Below are 23,152 nucleotides of genomic sequence, written 5' to 3'. Positions count from 1 at the left end.
TGCTCTTGCCGTTCAAAGCTACCAGCTCTCTTCTCCAATTCCTGGCATCACCATCGTTGACCTGGGCTCAGGGTCAAAACTAGAATTTTTCTTACCTGGAAGATCAGCTTTCAAATACAAACTTATCTGATCATCAGAAGCACCTGACTTGCTCCATGTCCGTCCCAAACACCTCAGTGTGTTTTTAGCACAGATCCCAGTTCAGGTCCAGCGATCCAGTGATCCCTTTCAAGAAACCCCTGAATGAAAGCCAAGGTTTTCACAATACTTAAAAAGACCCTGGTGGCCCCTACTTTTCCCTCTCTCCCTTCTCTTCCCACCTCCTCCTTGTGAATCTTTTTTTTTTTTTCAAAGATTTACTTACTATGTATACAGTGTTTTGTCTGCATGTATGCCTGCAGGTCAGGGTGCCAGATCTCATTACAGATGATTGTGAGCCATTGTGTGGTTGCTGGGAACTGAACTCAGGACCTCTGGAAGAGCAGCCATGCTCTTAATCTCTGAGGCATCTCTCCAGCTCCTCCCTGTGTATCTTATAATATTTGTTTGTTTATTTGTTTGTTTGTAGTACTGTGGATGGAACCTAAGGCCTCATGCATGCTAGGCTAACATTCTGTTGCGCCCCAGCCTGGCCCTAATTTGCTGTTCTTTATATCTCTCACAGCACCATGCATCATTTGATATGCTATATTTTACTTACTTATGATTCTCTCTCACTAGACCACATAGCCCACAAAGGCAGGGATTTTTGCCTAGTTTGTTGTTGTTAATCTTTTTACTGCTTGGTCATCAGGCCCAGGACAGCTCATGGCATTAAGAGGAATGAACCAAGCATGCACATAGCTCTCACCGTTTCGCTCATACTTACAAAATGGTAACAGTAATTTTGTTGATACTATTTCATTGTATCCCTGTAGACAGGTAGCATATATTCTTTATTTGACAAGTATGGCAAGGCTGGAATACAATCTAGATTTCCTCTTTTTTTTTCTTTTCTTGAGATGGGTTTTACCCTGTAGTTCAGTCTGGAATGGAGCTCACTGCAGTTCTTTTTACTCACCCTCCTAATTACTGCGTTGTGAGAATAAGTCATCACACCCAGTCTTTTCCTCTCCCTTGGTACAAGGATCTTTCGAGAGAACAGAGCCTGGAAAACTGTGCCACATGGGTCACATTTTGGACCCCTCACTCCTTTTGTAAATCAAGGGTTTTTTGTTTTTATTTTGTTTTGTTTTTGTTTTTCGAGACTGGTTTTCTCTGTGCATCCCTGGCTGTCCTGTAAGCTTATTTACCCTGTAAACCAGGCTGACCTTGAACTCACAGAGATCTACTCTGGGAACTTACAGAGAATTTACTATTCTGGGATTCAATGCATGCACTACCATCACCCGGTGTAAATCAAGTTTTATTGGCACACAGCTACATTCATTTGTGACATATTTGTGATTGCTTTAAGCTACTATAGCAAGTTGGGTAACTGTGATAAACACAACATGGACCACAAGGTTAAAGTATTTACTTACTCTCTGGCCCTTTACAATAGAGTTCTCTCTCTGCCAGGACAGCTCCTTCCACCTTTGACCCATATACAGAGGTTCCTGGTATTCTTCAGGGTATCCACTACATCAGAGTAAATTCCATACTGATATCACTATGCTGATGCTGAGAATGGTGATACAGAAGCAGTGATAAGTGCAGGAGTTTCCTGTAGCTACCAGAGCAAACGACCACAAGTGACCATGGGGCTTAAGTAGCGGAAATTCATTCTTTTTTTGTTCTGTTTATTGAGATAGGGTTACAATATGTGTCCCTGATTGTCCTAGAACTCACTATGTAGAACAGGCTAACCTCAAATTCACAGAGCTCCCATCCACCAGCATCAGCCTTTGCCTCTGGGACTATCCTTACAGTGTACCATCCTTAACAGTTCTGGAATCCAGAAGCCAAAGTGTAGATGGGCTGGAGCTCCCTCTACAGGCACCACGAAGTAATTCTGCCCTTTGCTTCTGCATGGTGGCTCAGAGTATTTCTTTGAGACTTCCTCACTCCAATATATTTCCTTTTCCCCACCTCTCTTTGTTCATTTAAGATGGTCTCATACTGTCATCTAGGCTGACCTCGAACTCATAGCAATCTTCCTGCCTCTGCTTCCCAGGTGGTGATATTACAGGCATGAGCTACGTCTGGTCTTAAATCTGTCTTCATGCTTGGGTCCTTGTCTCTTCTGTGTCATCTTTTAGTCTGTCTCCTGACCCTTGCTGTTGGGTCTAGGAGTCTCTCAGTAACCCAGAATGCTCTTGAGAGCCTTTGTTTATATCTGCAATGACTATTCCCAAGATTCTTGTGAAGTAGAAACAGGACTAGAAGTTCAAAGTCATCCTCAGCTACAGAGTGGGTTTGAGGCCAGGCTGGGCTGTCTGAGACTTTGTCTCCTCAAAAAATTAAAGAAAGCACAGACTGGAGAGATTTGTCATTGGTTAAAAACACTTGACAATCTCCCAGAAGAGTTCAGTTCCTAACACCTATGTCAGATGCCTACAGCTACCTGTAGCTCCAGCCCCAATGGGTTTAACAACCTGTTCTGGCCTCTGCAGGCTCCCATGTATGCGGCACACCTTCCCACAAACACACAGCCATACAAATAAAAATAAATCTTTCAGCCAGGTGGTGGTGGTGCATGCCTTTGATCCCAGCACTCGCAGAGGCAGGGAGATCTCTGTGAGTTCAAGGCCAGCCTGGTCTACAAAGTGAATTCCAGAACAATCAGGACTGTAACACTGTCTCAAAAAACAAAACAAAATCTTTCAAAACAAAACAAAAATCTAAGAGAAAATAAAAGGGAACGAACAGACCCAGCAGCGGCGCTGTTAAGGAGCCTGTGGAAATCACCGCAGAACTGTAAGAAATGAATGTAGGCGAATTGCTGCAATCATGACGGGAAAGGTATGAATGACCATGGATAAAGCATGCAGGTCGTTTATTTGTGTGTGTGTGTGTTCCTGCTTATGTAGGGAACATTTGTGTGCACGTGGGGGTGGAGTCCACCCCCAACACTGGGTGTCTTCTCCAGTCAGTCTCCCCCTCAGTTGCTCTCTGGCACTGTTTTTGAGATGGGAGTCTTGCTATGTTGCCTAGGCTACCCCAAACTCCTGGGTGGGAATGATCCTCTTGCCTCAGTTTCCAGAGCAGTTGGAATCCCTAACCTGTGCCACTGTACTTGTTGGAAATCAGATTATAAAGCAGCAATTAAAAGAAGAATCTTTGCAATGAAGGCTTGAAAACTCATAATAAGTATTAGTGGTGATGGTCTGTTGGTGTGATTTGGGGCCGGCTATTACTTTTTCTGGTACTCATTGTCTGGTCAAGCAGATCATCTCTTTCATAATGGAGGAAAATGGCCCTTTTGTGTTGAAATAAACGACAGCACTTCCAGGCAGAGAACAGTGAGTGCAGGCTGGATTTCGAGGTTCGATTTGTGTTGGTGGAGAGTCCACCTTGTGGCCAGTGATGGAAGTACAGGTAAATCTTCTGAAGCTGAGGAGAGTGGTAAGGCACTCTGCTGGATTCAGTGTGGCCCTGCCCCACACTCTACCCATTTGATCCTGAACTGCAAGGAAGCCTGAACTTAGCAATGAGTTTTGTTGAAATTTTTCTTTTTTCCTATATTGGTGCTATTCAGTTTCCTGTCTTTCGAGTTAGAAGCTCTCTTTGACATGTAAAGTGACTCTGGCTACCAAAACAGCAGTACCACCTTCTGGTCATGGAGGCTGATAAATCTGATTCTTAGAAAACTTTGGTTAGTCTTTGTCCCCTCCACTCAGCTCTGATAATGGCTCCTCCCTCTGCTGACTCAATTCCAGCTTACAGAATTTTAAGTCACAACCTAGGTGATCATGGCCATTTCAAGCTTGTCTTCAGTGTCCTGTTTTCCAGTTAAGAGTCTGAGTGTATGCCTGGAATAGTGCTGAAAATCAAGCACAGTTATGTTACTGTAGTGCAAGTAATGACCACTCTTTCTGTTTTTGTTTTTTTCTTTTTTGGTTTTTCAAGATAGGGTTTCTCGATAGCTTTGGAGCCTGTCTTGGAACTCCCTCTGCAGACCAGACCAGGCTAGCCTCAAACTCACAGAGATCGCCTGTCTCTGCCGCCTGATCAAAGGCATGAGCCACCCTCGGCCGGTTCACTCTTTCTGTTTTTATTCTGCCACCCATTAATAATTTTGCTGGAGGAGGAAGAAGTAAAAAGTAGTAAGATTTTTTTTTTGTTTTTGTTTTTTTTGAGAAATAGTAAGGTTTAATTGAAAGTGTGTTGCAGTTAGGCGGTGGTGGCTTGGTCTACAAGAGCTAGTTCCAAGACAGGCTCCAAAGCTACAGAGAAACCCTGTCTGAAAGGAGAGAGAGAGAGAGAGAGAGAGAGAGAGAGAGAGAGAGAGAGAGAGAGAATGTGTGTATGAAATGAATTTTGCATTGACTTTGTGCATTGTGTGTGCTTACTCTAGTCGGGAGGAGTGAACTAGTATTGAAGTGGCTTCCCTTCACATTCTCAGTTTCTCAGTTTCTTCTTTGCCTTTTCTCCCCCTCCCTCCCTTATGGTCAGTTGTACTCCAGGAATCTGGAGCAACCAGGCCTTTAAAAGTGGTTGTGAGTGGTGGGAATCTGCCCACCTCAGTTCTTTGTGATTAGTCCTAGGAAGTGTGTGAATGTTTTACCCGAATGGGGAACCACCTGTGGAGACTTGAGGCGTCCTATGCCAGCTGATATCCATCAAGGGATGTGGGGCGCCTCCAGCTCACGTACTCCGTACTTCATCTCACATTCCAAGTGCACACATAAAGTAGAACCCCTCGTCTTTCCCAAGGAAACCCCTAAGCGTGTCAGGTGCGTTTTGCAAAGGGAGAAAGGGGAACGATAGCATTCTATGGCTGGTTCTCCTTCGTGGGTACTTTGAATGCTTAGCGGGGAGGGATAACAGCTCAGTTCTCCTCCAACCTTTGAAAGTCACATCCCAGCATCCCAACCACTCCTACGATTAGTTTTCCTACAGTCAGAGTCAAATCAGCACAGCCCGGTATTGGGGGTTGATCCGAAGGTATTTTTTTGAGCAAAGCAGGTAAGAGATTTTTAGCATCTTCCCAGGCCTGGGCTATTATCCTCACCTAGTCTGAAACCACTCCATCAGCTGTAGTCAATTCGCACTGCCCACTCTAGCTCCAAATTCTGCGCCACTCTCCCCCTAGTTGTCATGCGCCGTGGCATTGCACCAAGGCTGCAGCAAGAATCTGCCTACTCCGCTTCCCGAACGAGCTGTGCCACAACCAAGATGGCCGCAGAGCCAGGTTCCGCCCTCAAGGGGCGTGGTCGAGTGTGCTTCTAGCCAATGAGCGCTAGCGCCCGGCCGTCGCGAATTGGAAAACAGCGCGGGCTCCAGTGCCGACGTACCAGTCACTATGTCGGGTACCCCGGGATGTGCTGCTGCTGCTCGCGATGGACCCCTGGGTGTCCGAAAGTCTTGGACCGAGCTGCTGGGTAGGTCCCGCCACCACTACCTTCCAACTTCCACTTTGTCAGCGCCCACTGCAGGCCTCCATTCTCCTGGGTCCATTCTCCACTGGCTGCCCCTTCAGGTCCAACGTGGCGCAGCCCTGCGACCTGCAGAATTCGAGTCAGCAGAGCCCCAAGTCCGCTGCTCTTAAAGCAGCATTGGGCTCCAGGCTTTCTGATCCCAGCTGTTTGCTTGTGGTAGCGGCAGGTGACCGTCCTGATCTTGGGCAGCTCTCCCAGGGCCTACGCTCAGGGTGTCACCTTGTGTACGTTGCGCTAAAATCTTTTGGGAAAAAAAAATTATTTTTAATCTCTTTAGCGGGCAGAGTCAAGAAGCAAAAATATAATCCTGAAAGGGAACAGAAATTAAAGAATTCCGCTCTGCAACTCCTGAGATACCACCAGAACATGAGTGACCTTTTACTAGAGGTAAGAGGAAGCTGGCATTGGAGCCCAGCCAGACTGTAATCTTTTTTATCCTTATAAGCCTGTGTACCTGGCGAATAACTGGTAAATGCAAACGAGGTGAGAAGAGAGTTGAGTGTACTTTATGTCTTTGGAGATTTAAGCAGTTGGGTAGTAAATGTAATAATTCCTGAAAGGAGTAAAAGAACTTGAGCCAGCTGGAAAGATGGCTCAGCACATACTGTTTTCTGTTTTTGTTTTATGTGTGTGAGTGTTTTACCTACATGTATGTATGAACCACATGTATGCCCTCAGAAGTCAAAAGAAGGCATCAGATCCCCTGGAACTGGAGTTATTGGAACTGGATGGTTGGGAGCCACCGTGTGGGGGCGGAGGGTCAAACCTTTGCAAGCACAAGTGCTCTCTCTCGAACTGTAACGCATCATGCTGTTCTTACAGAGGATCTGAGTTTAGTTCCCAGAACCCGTGTCAGGGGGCTCAGAGCCATCTGTAACTAGTTCCAGGGGATCTGACACCTTCTGCTGACACTGCACAGACTGGGACCCATACACACAAGCAGGTACACTGTGCTGGCTGGTTTTCTGCCAACTCAACCCAAGCTAGAGTCTTCTGGGAAGTTAATCTCACGTTAGGACTCCCCTACCTCATTTGCCTGTGGGCAAGCCTGTGTGCTGCATTTTCTTGATGTGGGTGGTGCCTCTCCTGGGCTGGTGGTCCTGGAGTCTATAAGAGAGCAGGCTGAGCAGGCCACGGTGAGTAAGCCAGTAAGCAGCATCCTCCATGGCTGTCTTGGAACTCTGTAGACCAGACTAGCTTTGAACCCATAGAGATCCACCTGCCCCTGCCTCCCGAGTGCTGGGAGTGCGCACCACCACTGCCCAGAAAGATGGACTACAAGTTGTAAACTGAAATAAGCCTTTTTCTCTCCGGGTTGCTTTTGGTCATGGTGTTTTTTATCACAGCAACAGAAGTTCTAAGACACACAGACACATGAACATACAAAAACGAATTTAAAAACAAAACAAACCAAAACAAATAAAAGGAAACTTGGGGGTGCCCACTATGCACACTACACACAGCTGGGACTGTGAAAGTATAGTTCTTTATGTTTCGGTTTGTAGGTAGAAGATCCACAGTGTAAAAAATTGTGTCTCAGCAAACTGATTGATTGTGACAGTGCTTCAGCTGCCTCTGATCACTCCAGGTCCTTCATACGTAAGTTACCATGGCTTTCTTTCTTTCTTTTTTTTTTCTTCTTTTTGTTTTTGTTTGTTTGTTTGGTTGGTTGGTTGGTTGGTTTTCCATGACAGGGTTTCTCTGTAGCTTTGGAACCTGTTCAAGAACTAGCTCTGTAGACCAGGCTGCCATGCAGACAGAACACTGAGTGCATAATAAATAAATCTTTAAAAAAAAAAAAGTTAGTTTTCTCTATTTGTTGCAATGGAATGTCTCCATTGTGGTACGTGATGCATACATATGTGTATGACTTTGGGTTCTGCGGTTGCCTCTAATTGTATTGAGAGCTGCCAATTTGGCCCTGGAATCATCTTCATTTTGTGTCTCTTGTTTTTTCCCTTCTTATCTATTCTTCCCCCTTAGGGTCACGATGCTACAACTTAATAACCATTTTCAACTTAAGTCTTTCTTAAAGTTTCCTTGGGCTGGGAGGGAAAGCCATTGCTTTGTTTTGTTTTTTAAGGTTCTGCTTTTCGGGATCAAGCCTCGAGGCTGGGAGTTCCTGTGGGGTTACTGTCTGCCAGAGTGTTCGCTTGCAGTGTGCATCAGGTCTGCGTGGAGCCCAGCCACCCTGTGCTGCTCAGCTCGGAGCAAAGAGTGAGAGACCAGCCCCTTAAATGAGGACTTGTCCCTTTTAAGCTCTTTGGGAAAATAACATACTTCTTTAGTATTGTTTTGCGATAATTTGCCTTTTTTATCTGTGTTTAGAAGAAGCTGTCTTCCCTGTTAGACATCGCTCAGCATCTGTTGGCGCACAGTATGTTCTCCTGTCTCACCTTCTGCCAGGAATTATGGAAAGTGCAGGTAAATTTGAAGCTCTTTCACTTGGGATTTTTTTTTTTTTAAAGCAGTGTTCTGTTGGTTTGGGTCTATGAGTTTCCTTAGGAATGTGGCCAAACATCTCACTAATTAAAGAGCTTGGAAGGAGGGTTCATCCGGTGCTCCTGAGAGTGGAAGTAGTGCTTCAGTATTGTGTGTCAGTTTCTACCCTTCATTAGCGGTATTTATTAGAATAGGGTACACAGCTACCTGTAACCCCAACCCGTGAAAAATACAGGCAGGAGGATCTCTGAGTTCACAGCCAGTCTGCTCTACGTAGAGAGTTCCAGCACAGCCAGAGCTGCATAGTGAGACCCTATCTCCCACCAAAGAGATAGAACAGAGCATAGTATACCTAGGAAGTCGGTGTTATTCTCTTGGGTATACTATTACAAAGGTTCTTCAAGAGAACGTACACTTCTTTTTAAAAAGACTTATTTATTTATTTATTTATTATGTATACAGTATACAGTGTTCTGCCTGCATGTATACCTGCAGGCTGGAAGAGGGCACCATATCTCACTACGGATGGTTGTAAATCTCCATGTGGTTGCTGGGAATTGTACTCAAGACCTTTGGAAGAGTAGGCAGTTCTTGTAACCACTGAGCCATTTCTCCAGCCCTGAGAACATATATATGTTGTTGTTGTTTCATTTTTTAGTTTTTTTGAGACAGGGTTTCCCTGTGTAACAGTCCTAACTGTCCTGGAACTAGCTCTTGTAGACCAGGCTGGCCTCAAACTCACAGGGATTCACCTGCCTCTGCCTTCCGAGTTCTGGGATTAAAGACGTGCGCCAGCACGGCCTGGTCAAGAGAATATATATTTTTAAACTACACTAATAAGAGCTAGGGATGTAGCTCAGATGGTAGAGCTTTTATCTAGCATGTATGAGGCACTGAATTAAACCCCCAGCTCCTCATAAACTGGACATAGGGGTACATGCCTCTAATCCTAGTGCTTGGGGCGTAGATGAGGTCATCCCTGGCTGCATAGTAAGTTCCAGATCAGTCTGGACTATATGAGACCCAATTAATTATGTTAGTAAGCTCTACTTGAAACATCAAAAATATTTTAATCTACCGGGCGGTGGTGGCACATGCCTTTCATCCCAGCACTCGGGAGGCAGAGGCAGGCGGATCTCTGAGAGTTCAAGACCAGTCTGGGCTACAAGAGCTAGTTCCAGGACAGGCTCCAAAGCTACAGAGAAACCCTGTCTCGAAAAAAAAAAAAAATTGAATCATTACTGTCCATGTATTTGTATGAGTGTGCTCTTGAGCCATAGCATGTTAGAGATCAGATGACAGTTTCCAGCTTATGAGTTAGAATGTGTAGGGCACAGTGTGTTGAAAGGGTTGGAAATGACTTACTGGGAGGAGATCAGAGCTGTCAGGTGGCAGAGGAAAAGCCATGCAGGACAATAAGGAACTTTAATGCTGTTCGTATGGGAACCTGTGACATGAGTCCTTTAGGCCATACTGTGACGCTGTCTTTTCCCAGTAGGCAAATGAACATAACCTGAGCTCATTGTAGGAAGATGCACATGTTGAAGTAATGCTGTTGTATTTTTCAGAACTCTTTGTTGCTTGAAGCTGTGTGGAGTCTCCATGTGCACCATGTTGTGAGCCTACAAGAGCTTCTTCAAAGGTAGTTTGTTGTGGGATATTTGAACAAACTGTAAAGACGTGTAGCTGCTTTGCCTTAATAAAGAGCCAGTAGCTTGGCAGGAGAGAATGGGAGGGGCTTCTGGTGAGAGAGGGGAACTCAGGGTTGAAATCTAAGTGTGCGAGATTCACCAGCAGGACTATAGGAAGTTGGATGTACATTATGGAGGAGAGTTAACGAGCCACATGACAGAATGTAGGTTAATATAAGTGGGTTAATTTAAGTTATAAGAGCTAGTTGGGCCCCAAGATTTCATAATTAATAAGATGTCTCCGGGTCTTTATTTGGGAGCTGGCGGTCCCAAAAGAAAGTCCGACAACCGTAGTTCATTAGTCGCTGTGTATCTCTTAATATCACATGGCCTTTCTTTTGTTAAATAGCTATATTTTTAGGCTGTTTTAAAATTTAATTGTTTTCTTTATTGTGGGGTGGGAAGTGTATTTGCCATGGCACATGTGTGGCTGTCGGAGGAAGAGTCAGTTTCTCCTTCCACCATGTGGATTTGGTATGTGTGTGGGGGGCTAAGTGTCTTCACTCACCAAGCCAACCGGCCTGATTACATGTTCTTTTTGTTGTTGTTCATTTGTAATTTTTATGTATGAGTGCTCTGGTGTATACCTGCAGGCCAGAAGAGGGCATCAGATCCTATTATTGATGGTTGTGAGCCACCATGTGGTTGCTGGGAATTGAACTCAGGACCTCTGGAAAAGCAGCCAGTGCTTTTAACCACTGAGCCATCTCTCCAGCCCTGATGTATCCTTTTGTTTAGAGAACATTTATTGTGATCAGAGTTCAAGGCCAACCCCAGCTACAAAGTGCATGTAGTCTGGGCTTTATAAGACCCTGTTTCTAAAAGAAAGAGGAAAAACAAACAAGTACACAGAATTTCTGAACTAGAGCAGAAAGTGCAGGTCCTAACAGTAGTTAGAATAAACGTAAAAGGGTTGAAAACGTTCAAAATAGATTCTCTATCAGCAAAGCATTTTTGTTGTTGTTGTTGTTGTTGTTTTGGGGGACAGGATAGGGGATGAACCTGTTAGTGATTATTTCATTGTCACTGAGCTACTTTTTTTTTATATATTTATTTATTTGCTTATTATGTATACAGTATTCTTTCTTCAGTCCAGAAGAGGGCACCAGGCCTCATTTCAGATGGTTGTGAGCCACCATGTGGTTGCTGGGAATTGAACTCAGAACCTTTGGAAGAGCAGGCAATGCTCTTAACCTCTGAGCCATCTCTCCAGCCCCCACTGAGCTACTTTTTAATTCCATTTATTTATTTTTGTTAGCTCTTACATCTTAAATTAACCCACTTCTATTAATCTGTGTATAGCCACGAGGCTGTGGCTTACGGGTGAGGTTCTGACGTCTTTCTCCTTCGACAGCTACATAGCATCATTCTTACCAGCCAATATTTCCAACCGTGGTTTTTTTGTGTCCTCAGCCATCCTGACATGCAGGCCATGACCACGTGGCTCTTCAGGAACCTCTGTGCTCTGTGTGAACAGATAGAAATGCCAAGCCCACCCTCTGACGCCACTAAAGCCATGCTTTCTGGTATGTTCATAGCAGGCGGGTTCCTGGGAACAATTCTCCTTCTTGACCCTGGGGTCTAAAGCAGTCTTTCCGTTCCTGTGGGCCTAGGGCCTAGCCTGAGATAAACTCACCAGGTCAACCATGGACGTCTGTTTTCCTGAGTGGCAGGAGTTGGGTTTTTCCCTTGGGTATCCCCAGCTCCTTTTGCTGTCTAAGTGATAGATTGTACTGCCAGCAGTCCCAGAGACGTAACACCAATTCAAAGATGAGAAACATTTGCTCTGTACAGGCAGCTTGTGGGTTTCTTTGTTTTTTGAGACAGGGCTTACTGCATAGCTCTAGCTGGCCTGGAACTTGTTATGTAGAACAGGCTGAACTGAAAATCAGACATATACCTGCTTACTGCCCGGCCAGGCTTCTTTATTCTGATCTTTAAAATTTTGGATCAGCCAGGTGTGGTGGCTCATTTCTTTCATCCCAGCACTCCAGAAGCAGAGGCAGGCAGATCTCTATGAGATCAAAGCCAACCTGGCACATATAGGGAGCTTTAGGACAGCCAAGGCTACACAGTGAGATCCCTCTTTCAACACCATTCCAAATATAAAATTATGAATCAGTTTTGTTTTTCTCATTTCTCAGAATGTGATGCTTCTGTTGGATGGTGGTTTAGAGTTCAATTCCAGCTACCACGGCTGGGTTGGTGGAACTGAGGTTGAAGCTGATGTAGGCAATTTAGCAAGACGCCAGTATCAAAGCAAAAAAAAAAGCATTTTCCGGGTCCTTGAGTTGATGGTAGACAGCTAGACTGGCCTGAAACTCACCGTCCTGGACTGGAGAGTTGGCTCAGTGGTTAGTTGTTCTTCCAGAGAACCTGGGTTTGATTCCCAGTCCTCCTATGGCCGTTCACAACATCAGTAGGTCCAGTCCAGGACGTCCGACATCCTCCTCTTTTGGCCTCTGTGGGCATTGAGCTCGCCTGGTGTGCTGATGTCAGTGCAGGCAAAGCACTCATGCACATAAAATAGAAATAAAATCTGAGAAGAGAAATCCTTATCATAAACGTGACTTTTTTAAGTAGCTGGACAAAGGCTTGTGCTTCAGTCACCTGGGCAGTGGCAGCCGTGGGAGTTCACCTAGGGCTAGGTGCTCTGCTTGAGAGCAGTTCCCTGGTCTGTGCCCACATGTACTCCCTGGCGGTGGGGTGTCTGTGAGTCACTGCTGTTTGGAGACCATCATGCTTATAAGTTACTCTGCGCTTTTTATTTTGTTTTTAATCTCGCAGGTTTTGTGCAGCTGTTGGTTTCAAGCGCATTTCCACAAAGCTCAGAGCCAAGACTTGTGCAGTCTGAAAAGATGTCCCGGGTAGGAAAGAAAAACAAGACTGGAAGAGAATTAGACTTTTTTTGGCGAGGGGGGATGGTTGTTTGTTTTTTCAAGACAGGGTTACTCTGCATAACCCTGACTATCCATGAACTCACTATGTAAACCAGGCTGGCCTCAAACTCAGTGATCCTCCTGCCTCTGTCTCCTGAGTGCTGGGATCAGGGGCATACGCCACCACCACACCCAGCTTAATCTTGAACGTCGGATCTTCCTAATTCCACCTCCCAAGTGTGTTGGAATGAATTCTGACTACACCACCACTCAGCTTTGCCTCATGCTGCGACAAAGACTTGTCTCTCTTTAAAGATAATCTGCTCATCTGCCTGCCTGCCTTCACTTCTCTCTCTCTCTCTCTTTCTCTCTCTCTCTCTCTCTCACACACACACACACACACACACACACACACTCAAGGGAATGAAGAAACTCCCAAGAATGGGAAGGGTTCCAAGGGAAGAATATCTTTCAGGCACTTTCTTATTTTGCTTCAAGCTAACAAGACATTCTCTTGTGTGTTGCCAGCACGAGACTGCTTGAAAATTCCTGAGAGAATTTCCTTTCTGTTGGCAGGTTGCTATTGACGTCCTGCAGAGAATGCTGACTTGTAAGTTTCTGTGCCCAGCCCCAGGCTATAACTGACTAATTTGCTTAAGAGCCTTTCTCGCAGGTTCCAGTCTTTCCATTTGAAGCTACCCACCTCTGCTTCACTGCCTCCAGAGGCCCTGTTTATGTCATATATGTAGTGTGAATGCCCTTCTTTCTTTTGCTCTGGCTCTCAGTTCTTCCTCATGACCCCACGTTTAATTTATTTTTTGATTAATGATTTATTTATTTATTTTGAGACAGGGTCTGACTTTGTAGCTCTGACTGGCCTGAAACTCTCTGTGTAGATTAGGCTGGCCTCAAACTCACAGAGATCAATCTACGTTTGTCTTCTGAGTCCTGGGATTAAAGGCATGCAACACATTGCCCAGCTAACTTTTTCAATTATTATCCTTATTATTTTATATATATATGGGTGTTGGGGAACGCTGCTTGTTCATTCCCGGCTACCCAGACCCGGAATAATTACACAAAATTGCTTTAATTAAAACACTGTTTGGCCAGTAGCTTAAGCATATTTCTGTCATACTTTTATATTCTAAACTAACCCATCTTCATTAATCTGTGCATCACCATGAGGTCATGGCCTACCAGCAAAGTTTCAGCAGGCTCCAGGGCAGGTGTCTGTCCCCAATGGTGACAGCACATGGCTTCTCACTAACTCTGCCTTCTTTCTCCCAGCATTCAGTTTAGTTTTCCCACCTAGCTCTATTCTGCTAAGCCACTGGCCGAAACAGATTTATTCATTAACCAATAAAAGCAAAACATAGACGGAAGGACTTCCCACACCATATGGGTATTCTGCCTGCATATATCTCTATGCAGCGTGTGTTCCTAGCTAGTGCTTACAGAGGCCAGAGCAGGGTATTGCTTCCTCTGCAAGTGGAGTTACAGACAGTTATAAACTGCCATGCGGGTGCTGGGAACTAAACCTGGGTTCTCTGAAGAGCAGCCAGTGCTTTTAACTGCTGAGCTCTTTCCTGGCCCCACGTTTGCAGAATACTAACGTGGCATGTTCAATTCGTAGCACCACCTACAGCATTTACATGCTGCATGTTCTCCTGAACTTTAAGCTTGCAGATCTCAGTGTCTGGTGGCACTTAGGTGCTTGGTGTCATGGAGGAGATTCTGTACCTTCAGATACCCATGGCAGAAATTGATCTGCTGTCTGAGAGTGCTTGGGGTGACACAGGACAGGCCATGGGGCTGAAGCTTGTTTTCTGTCCTGTGTTCTGTTGTCAGTTGCACTTGATACCCTGGACGTTGGTCCACAGGTGACTTCGGCTTACCAGACAGCGAGGGGCTGGTATGTCTGCGAGACCTGCTATCATTCATGTGAACTGTATGCTTGCTTCCCTGGGAAGTATGGCTTCTTCAATGCGGCAACGGTAGCAGTAGCCAGCTGGGTACTATCTGCCGATTGACAGCTTTGGGGGAGATTGTTGCCAAAGCACCGGGAGGTCTGTCCAGCCTTCTCTGAGATGGGGCAAGGGAGCCCTTCTTTTTGTGAATCCTGTTTAGCCTCCAGATCTCTAGGGTGTGGGACCCTTCAGCCCCTCTTTTCTGTCATACTTTTCCCAGTGTGACCCCCCCCCTCCACGTGTCTGTCTTCAGCTTTGGTATGCAGCACCAACCTTCCTAACCTGTATCTAACCTCCTGCCTGCTTCTGGACAGTTGACACCCTCAGATAATTCTCCTCTCTCTTGTTGAAACTACATATCCCTGCGTTCATTTGCTACCTGTGACTGTGTGGCCTGGTGGAGAAGGTGCCTCCCTGGCTTGAAGGCGGGTACTCCAGGCGAGGGGCCGTGCTTTCCCCCTTATGCTCTTTGTAGGCTGAGTGCATACTCTGGACATGTATGCTGTGGTATGATCGCAGTGGATTCTCAGAAGAGGTTCTTCAGCCACACTCTAACCCAGATTCTGACTCACAAACCCGTGCTGAAAGGTAGGTCACCATTCTGTGTCTGCAGTCCCCTGCACACTCTGGGGTCTCTTCCCTATACTTTGGGGAAACTCTGATAGAGATACCAGTGATTCTTAGGTAGATTTGTGGCTCTGAGCCCTGTGGGTTAAATAGAGCACTTTAAGACCCCTTGAGATAATGACAGTTTACCCCAGAGCCCAACAGCCTTGTTGTCTGGAACCAAAGTTCTTCTTATACTGAAGGGTGACCTCAGTTAACAAAGGAAATGACAGTGTCAGCAATAGTCGGAAAAAAAAATTAAAACAGGATTGTTTTTTCACATCAAAACTTTCAAAAATCAGGGGTTTTTGTTTGGTTGTTTTTGTTTTGTAGTAGATTCTGACTTGAAGTCTTGTTTTTCCTCCACAGTGTCTGACGCCATTCAACTGCAGAAGGAGTGGAGCTTTGCAAAGACTTGTCACGAGCTCACCACTCTGTACTGCAGGGTGAGTGTGGGGTCTGCTCCCTGCATTGGGATTTTAGGCAGAGCCCTTTCTCAGATGAGGATGCTTCCAGCCAGTGCTGACCACTACAGAGAGGAGAAATACGACGGCCACTGTTGAGGCTCCTCCCTGAGTCTGCACTTGTCCGATGCTGGAGTGGATGTGCTAGAGAGAGCGAGCAGAGGGGCCGGTTGCCCATCTGAAGGAACTAGGGCTGTTGTTTCAGGTCTTGGTGATGCTGGGTCCAGAGGAGTCAGTTGGTCGTTTGCAGGAAGTCCTGGAGACGCAGGAGGTGAACTGGCAGTATGTGCTCTCCTGTCTGTCTACACTGGTTGTCTGCTTTCCCGAGGCACAGCAGCTTTTTAAAGGTATGTGTTCCTGGGAGCCCCATGATGCCTTGAGCACACGTATGTGTGATTTGCATGCTAATGTCAGTTGAATCCCAATGAGTAGAGGCTTAACACATTAGTGATGCCCTTCACTTACTTAAGACTTATTAGAACCTTTGTCTGTCTGTCTGTCTGTCTGTTGATGTTAGTGCTACTTCTGTGAGTCTGAGGCAGTTTGTATCCAGCATGGGCTTGACTGGCCATCTAAAGCTTGTGTTTGGGTGTGTACATCCCTCCAGCTCAAGATACTCGAATCTTGTGAGTAGGCTGAGCTGCCCTCACCTGCCTTCTTTCTGACGATGTCATAATCTCACAGACTGGGTGGCCTCTTTGATGGCCCATGCCTTTGAGAGCTACCACCTGGACAGCATGGTCACTGCATTCCTGGTTGTGCGTCAGGCTACTCTGGAAGGCCCCTTTGTGTTCCCATCCTATGCAGACTGGTTCAAGGTGAGTCACTGGGGAAGTGGGTTGTGACAAACTGGCATTCCAGAGGGCTGAGGGGAGGGCCCTTGGCATCCCGTGCTGTGTTCTCAGTGATAGAGGGGTTAGTTTGATGATCTTGGTCAAGACAGGCCCTAGAAGTTTTCTGCTATGCTCTGCTCACAGCCCAGAGGCTCTGCATTCGTCCTGGAGGGATCACCTGTTTGTTGGACTCTCTTTTTCTGAAACTTTCTAAGATGGGAAACTGTTCAGCAGAGTAGAAGCAGTGACTGTTTCTCTGTGTCAAGTACACTGTGCCTCTTTCTCCCATGAAAGTTCGGAGACATGCGCCTCTTCCTTGCGTGATCCCCATTCCCCCTCTTCTGCTTTTGGCTGCATCCCCGTGTTTTTGTCTGTACTGTGCTCCTGAACCTGAGAGCAATCAGTCTTAACCTTGGGAGGACTTTGAAAGTACGGATCTCAGGTCATCCCAGGCCTGCTGAGTCTGTGCTCCCAAGGTAAAGTATGGAGCGAGGTCCTTGGCCAGCTGGTATGAGTACAGGTTTAGGCCAGGGTGTGGTGTGTGTGTGTGTGTGTGTGTGTGTGTGTGTGTAAGAATGCAGATGCTTTCCACCATGGGTTCCAGGAATCAAACTCAGGTTGTCAAGTTTGCACAGCAAACACTTAGCTCCTGAGGCATCTTGCCAGCCCTAAATTAACCATTTGTTTATTTAATTATTATTATTTATTAGCAAATAATAATAATTATTATTATTATTATTTTGAGACAAGGTCTCTCTGTAACTTTGCCTAGCCTGAAGCTCACTATAGAGAACAGACTAACCTCCAACTCTCAGAGATCTGGCTCTCTATGCCTCTGGAGAGTGCTGGGATTAAAGGCATGTACCACCATGCTATGTTTAAATTAATTTTATTTCTGTGTGAGTGTGTGTGTGTGTGTGTGTGTGTGTGTGTGTATAAGAGAGAGAGAGAGAGAGAGAGAGAGAGAGAGAAAAACCTTGCCATGATGTGTGCATGCCTGGAGGTCAGATCACGGCTCTCAGGGGTCTGTTTGCCACTTTTGAGGCAGTTAGACTTGGAAGGGTGGAGCCTGAAAATGAAGTGGAGTGAAATCTTAATACAATAGCTAACTTTACTCAGAGCTTTAGACAGAATTTACCCTTGAGGGTTAAGAAGTCACGGGAGTAAGGCTCTGTATAACCACAAGGACAAGCTGCAAAACGTGGACAAGGCAAAAACATGTTTATCCGTAGAGTCATATAAACAGATAACAAATGCCAGTTGTAATGAATTATTTAAAGTAAGCCCACTCTTGTCTGCTATGCCTGGGAGGAACATGAGTGCACATTCCAAGAACAATTCCATGCTGCTGAAGAAACTAATGTCGCAAAAATTCTTGTCTTGTTTTTTTGGAGTATTCTCATAAGCCCTCACAATTTTCACATGAGTCCACTAATTTTTGGGGGGGGGGGAGGTGGGAGGGGAAGGTTTTCGAGACAGGGTTTCTCTGTAGTTTTGAAGCCTGCTCTGTAGCTTTGGAGTCTGTCTTGGAGTTCACTTTGTAGACCAGGCTGGCCTCAAACTCACAGAGATTCACCTGTCTTTGCCTCCTGAGTGCTGGGATTAAAGCCTTAGTCTTGGCTCAGCCGTTAAAGGCCAGGGTCACAACCGAATCTATTCTCGGACTGAGATCCGACGCCTTCCTGCCACATTGTGTGATCTGAGAGTTGAACTCAGGTTGTCAGTCCTGTGTTCAAATGCTCTTACCCACTGAGCCATCTCACCTGTCCTGATCTGTTGTTTTTTAAGTTGGTGTCAACCATGTTGCTTGGCTCTTAATCTATACATATATATTTAAAACTATCAATGTGGGACTGGAAAAATGGCTCATCCGTTAAGAGTGCTGGGTGCTCTTCCAGAGGTCCCGAGTTCAAGTCCCAACACCCACATAGTGGCTCATAATCTGTAATGGGATCTGATGTCATTCTGATGTGTAGACATGCACACAGACAAAGCACCCATATACATAAAATACATAAATAAATTTTTTTTTTAAAAAATTAATGTAAGTCGCGGTGTGATGGCATTTGTCTTTAATCCCAGCGCCCAAGTGACAGAGGTAGGTGGATCTCTGAGTTTGAAGCTACCTAGTGAATTCCAGGTTAACCAGGTGTGAGACCTTGTCACACACATACACCAAAACAAAACACAAAACAACAAAACCCTATTAATGTTGTGTATGTATTTGGTTGCTGACATTGTCATTGTACCATGCAGCCCCTGGCAGACTCAGCTTTGAGTCTGGATCCAGGGCTGCTGAGCTGCTTCCCTTGACTTTGCAGGTCGTCTATGTCTCTGAGCTGCTTTTCTCGGCCCCAGAAACTAGCATGGCATTATCAGCAATTCCCTTTCTTGTGGAATGGTGTCTAGTTCTGTTGTTTGGTTTTTTTTTTTTTGTTGTTGTTGTTGTTTTGTTTTTCAAGACAGGGTTTCTCTGTGTAGTCCTGGCTGTCTTGGAACTCACTCTGTAGACCAGGCTGGCCTGGAACTCAGAGGTCTGTCTGCCTCTGCCTCCCAAGTGCCGGGATTAAAGACGTACGCTGCCACCACCTGGCTGAATGGTGCTTAGTGTTTGCAGTCTAACATGAAAAGGAATTGTCTGATCTTTACAACATGTGTGCTTCCCCAAAACCATTGCAAGGCTTCAGTGCACTTGCCGTTCAAGGTTTGGTCCCAAACATGCATCGCTCATGGCCAGCATAGCAGGAGTTTGTGTGGTTTGGGGTGGGGTTGGCAGTTTTCACATGTGGACATTCTCTTTGCAAGATCTTGTGTGACAAACTCAGCATTATGATTGACTTAAAGTCTCTGCTCCCTCACCATGTGCCTCAGACCTATCCTATCCCAGCATCTATAGGTAACGGGGCTGCCTCAGGCTCGACCCTTGTTCTGTGACTCAGTGTCTTTGGTCAGGGTCAGGAGGCAGCACTTTGAGCCTTTTTCCTTGGCTGCCTATCTTGTAATGATATTTCTGATTTTGGTGAGTTTGGAGACAGAAATTAATGTGTTCAGCAGAGTCTCAGCTGATGAAATGAACATATATGTTGAGAGCCTTAGCTTGGTGGAGAGATTGTGCTCCTGATAGTCACAGGGTTCTAATCTTACTATTTTTGTTTCTTTTGTTAACTGTTTTTGGGACAGGATCTCACGTAACCCAGGCTGGCCTCAAACTCACTATATTGTTGAGGATAAACTTCCCTTCTCCTTCCTCCTCCATCTCCAGAGTACTGGAGTCCAGGCTTGCACCGCCTCACCTGTTTTTCAAAGGGTTACTGGGGATTGAACTCGGGCCACTGTGCATGCTTGACAAACGCTCTACCTACTGAGCTATCTATATCTGTACTTCTATTTTGTTCTTTTTGTTTGTTGTCTTGAGACAGGGTCTCATTCTTAGTACAGTCTGGCCTGGAACTCACTGTGTATCCCAGTAACAATCTTCCTGTCTCAGCCTCCAGAGTTCTGGAATTAGAGACCCAAGCCCCCACATTCTGTCCGGAGATACTATTATTATTTCCACAGCAGTCGTAGCTTCTCTGATAAACTTGGCCATCTGTCACAGTTTTAAGTCTGAACCAAAGTTACTTTTCTTTATTTCAGCAGCAGTCTTCTCTTTGGGGCAACCATAGCTACCGGGCTCTTTTTAGACAGCACGGCCCACAGGGTGGGCACCTCCTGAGCAGTACCCGATGTGATCTCTCTCTGCAGGAATCCTTTGGGAGCTCACTTGGCTACCATAGCTGCAACAAGAAGGCCCTGGTCTTCCTCTTCAAGTTCCTGTCTGACCTTGTGCCCTGGGAACCCCCTCGGTACATGCAGGTAAGGTGCCAACAACTGCATCCTGAGGCATTCTGCTCATGGTGTCCCATATGTAAGGGTCACCCAGCTTCCTGCAGATCATACTGAGCCAGAACCGGTTTCTGCCCTCCAACAGTTCAGGTGATGCCCAGCATTGGTGTACAGTGAACCAGCACAGGTACCTAGTAGCACCCACACATCTTCCTCAGGAGAAGCGAGTGTATTCAATCAGTGTGCAATAAAGTACCTGCCGTATAGGCTCTCAGAAGGATGAGCAGGTCCAAGGGGGTCTGGAAAGATGTTTGGGGAAGTGAGTGTAGGAGGGTCAGTTTTTACTTTAATAGACTGATAATGGTTTTATGGTATTTGAATTTCTGGGTACTGGACAGATGGCTCAGCAGTTAAGAACACTCATTATCTTTCCAGAAGACCTGGGTTCAATTCCTAGCACCCACATAGCTGTTCACAGCTGGCCATAACTCCAGTTCCTAGAGGATCTAATGCTCCCTTCTGGCTTTTGCAGGCACCAGGCACACACATGATGGGCTGACATACATGCAGACAAAGCAGCCCTACTATTAAATTTTCCAAAAAAAAAAAAAATTCTGGATAGAGAGATCTCCAAACTTACAATGATCATTTCTTCCAGATTTTTACTTTGTTTTCTTTTTTAAAGAAGGCATTGTGTAAGTCCACTGTTGGAGTACTTGTAACAAGCTGTGGTGGTGGCCACTATCATCTCAGCATTTGGGGGGCACAAGTAAGGTCACTGTCAGTTTGAGGGAGGTTTGTTCAACAGAGGTTCTGGGACAACCAGGACTACTTTGTGAGACACTGTCTCAAAAGAAGAAGACAAGCAAATCTTGAGGCCAGGATAATGGCACAGTCCTGTAGACCCAGCATTTGGGAGGCTAAGGCAGGAGAATTATAAATTCTAGGCCAGGCCAGTCGGGGCCCCAAAGCAAGACCCTGTCTCAAATTCCCAAAAAGTCTGAAGCTAGGCACAGTGTATATAGTCTCAGCTATTCAAGAGCCTGGGCATGAGACTCCAGGAACCCAGAAGTTCAAATCCATCTTGAGGAACAGTGAAATACTGTCTCAATGGAGAAAGGAAGGAAGACTTGCTGGTAATATTTTTCCTTTTATCAGCTATCTCCATCCCCCACCCCCACTTATTTGGGGGCTCAGTACTGGAAGCTCTATTGCTGTTTTCACTAAGAAGTTTGATTTACATTCCAAACTTAATGGGGATATGTGAGCAAAGGGAATGACAGACTCCAGTCATCCTGGGGAACTAGAACTGAACCTGTCCCCTTGCCCCGAATTAGACCCCTGTCTTTCTTGTGCACTATTGTTTGTGGCCAAGCTAACCATTTTTAAGACTGGCATGTGCCAGTGTAGATAATAGAGCTGTGATAACCACCACCACCCTGCCACGCATGTGCCTGCTGTTGAAGTATCTGTCCTGAGCTCCTCCAAGTCTCCCAGACTCCAGCGCTGAGAAGCGAGAAGTCTGGACACAGAGTCTTTCCTCCTCTCTGAGTCTAACCAAAGATAGAAGGAACGTGAAGTCATTTGTGCAGACCTGCAAGCAAATTCTAGCTGTTTCCTCTTCTTTAGCAAGTTCTCTTCCTTCCTGCCTTTTGAACTTGCAGGTTGTTGTTGAGCATGGCAGGTATGGCTCTCCCTGGACTCAGGACTTTAAACCTGGCATCCGTGATCAGTTTAATTTTCTCCCTGTTAAAGGGCAGCCTTCTCCTGTGGGTTTGTTTGAGACAGTATCACTGTATACCTTTAACTAGCCTAGTAACTATACCTCTAACTACCTGCTATGTAGACCAGGCTGGCCTTGAACTTGACATAGTCTTTGCCATTGCCTACTGAGTGCTGGGATCACAGGTGTGTTACCACACCCATCTTCTTGTGGGCTTTGGTTTCAAAAAGTTAAGTGTCTTGTGCCTGCTAGCGGCCATCTCTTATTGTCACTGTATTCATGGTTGTTTGCTGCTAATGTCCCGGTGAGAAGCTCTAGGATATCCCCGTGGCCTGATATTGCTGCACTGTGTTCTCTTGTAGGTGCACATTTTCCATCCACCACTGGTCCCGAGCAAGTACCACTCCCTCCTTACAGACTACATCTCGTTGGCCAAGACGAGGCTTGTTGACCTCAAGGCAGGTCTGCCCCCTGCTCTAGCCCTGCCCGGGAGTACCCAGTGTGTGTCTTTGTAGTCACATGTTGTTTTTCCCCTTCGAAGGTTTCCGTAGAGAACCTGGGACTCTACGAGGATCTGTCCTCCTCTGGGGATGTTCCTGAGGTAATGTGTACCAGGCTTTTGCTTTTAGGCACCAACTAGTTCCCAGATCATGACACGGATTCATCTTTATTTTTGAACGCTCAGCCTAGCTTAGGCTCATTTCTGGCTAGCTCTTTTAACTTAAATTAGCCTGTTTCTCTTTATTTACCTTTGGACTCAGGGATTTTTTCTTTTCTTTCCTTCTGTATATTTTTCTTTCATTTCTTATGTCTGTTGCCTGGCTGGCCTTGGGCGTCTCCCTCATTCTCTCCTCCCTTTTTCTTCTCCTCTGTCATTCCTTTCGAGCCTTCATTTCTCCTCCTATTTATTCTCTCTGCCTGCCAGCCCCACCCATCCTTTCTCTGCCTAGGCCATTCAACTCTATTAGATCAATCAGGTGCCTTAGGCAGGCAAGGTGAAACAAGCACAGCATAAACAGATGTAACACACCTGTACACAGTTTAAATAATAGTCTGAAGTATAAACAGATGTAACACACCTGTACACAGTTTAAATAATATTCCACAGCTAGGCAGTGGTGGCTCATACCTTTAATC

The 23,152-nt window shown here is 45.7% G+C and overlaps 1 protein-coding gene across 4 annotated transcripts in view; it reads left to right on the top strand.

The window, feature by feature from the left end:
• Positions 1–5,412: 5,412 nt before the first annotated feature.
• Fanca (FA complementation group A) overlaps positions 5,413–23,152 on the top strand; it is a 52,542-nt gene continuing 34,802 nt past the window's right edge. For all 4 annotated transcript variants that reach the window (XR_015736018.1, XM_087900549.1, XM_048437526.3 and 1 more), the window contains exons 1-17: positions 5,413–5,525; positions 5,860–5,969; positions 7,088–7,181; positions 7,666–7,799; positions 7,911–8,006; positions 9,593–9,666; positions 11,129–11,241; positions 12,503–12,582; positions 13,171–13,204; positions 14,446–14,509; positions 15,040–15,152; positions 15,540–15,616; positions 15,840–15,981; positions 16,319–16,452; positions 20,212–20,322; positions 22,378–22,473; positions 22,557–22,616. Coding sequence is in view for 3 of the 4 variants with exons in the window: in XM_087900549.1 (XP_087756675.1) it covers positions 5,447–5,525; positions 5,860–5,969; positions 7,088–7,181; positions 7,666–7,799; positions 7,911–8,006; positions 9,593–9,666; positions 11,129–11,241; positions 12,503–12,582; positions 13,171–13,204; positions 14,446–14,509; positions 15,040–15,152; positions 15,540–15,616; positions 15,840–15,981; positions 16,319–16,452; positions 20,212–20,322; positions 22,378–22,473; positions 22,557–22,616 (1,611 nt within the window). In the remaining variant the exon portion in view is untranslated. The remainder of the gene's footprint in view (positions 5,526–5,859; positions 5,970–7,087; positions 7,182–7,665; positions 7,800–7,910; positions 8,007–9,592; positions 9,667–11,128; positions 11,242–12,502; positions 12,583–13,170; positions 13,205–14,445; positions 14,510–15,039; positions 15,153–15,539; positions 15,617–15,839; positions 15,982–16,318; positions 16,453–20,211; positions 20,323–22,377; positions 22,474–22,556; positions 22,617–23,152) is intronic.

This window comes from Myodes glareolus, chromosome 22 (assembly GCF_982192425.1).
Source record: "Myodes glareolus chromosome 22, mMyoGla1.1, whole genome shotgun sequence".
In the NCBI taxonomy this organism is placed as follows: Eukaryota; Metazoa; Chordata; class Mammalia; order Rodentia; family Cricetidae; genus Myodes; species Myodes glareolus.
The sequence above is the reverse complement of the archived record's forward strand: the minus strand, read 5'-3'. Positions and strand labels throughout refer to the sequence as shown.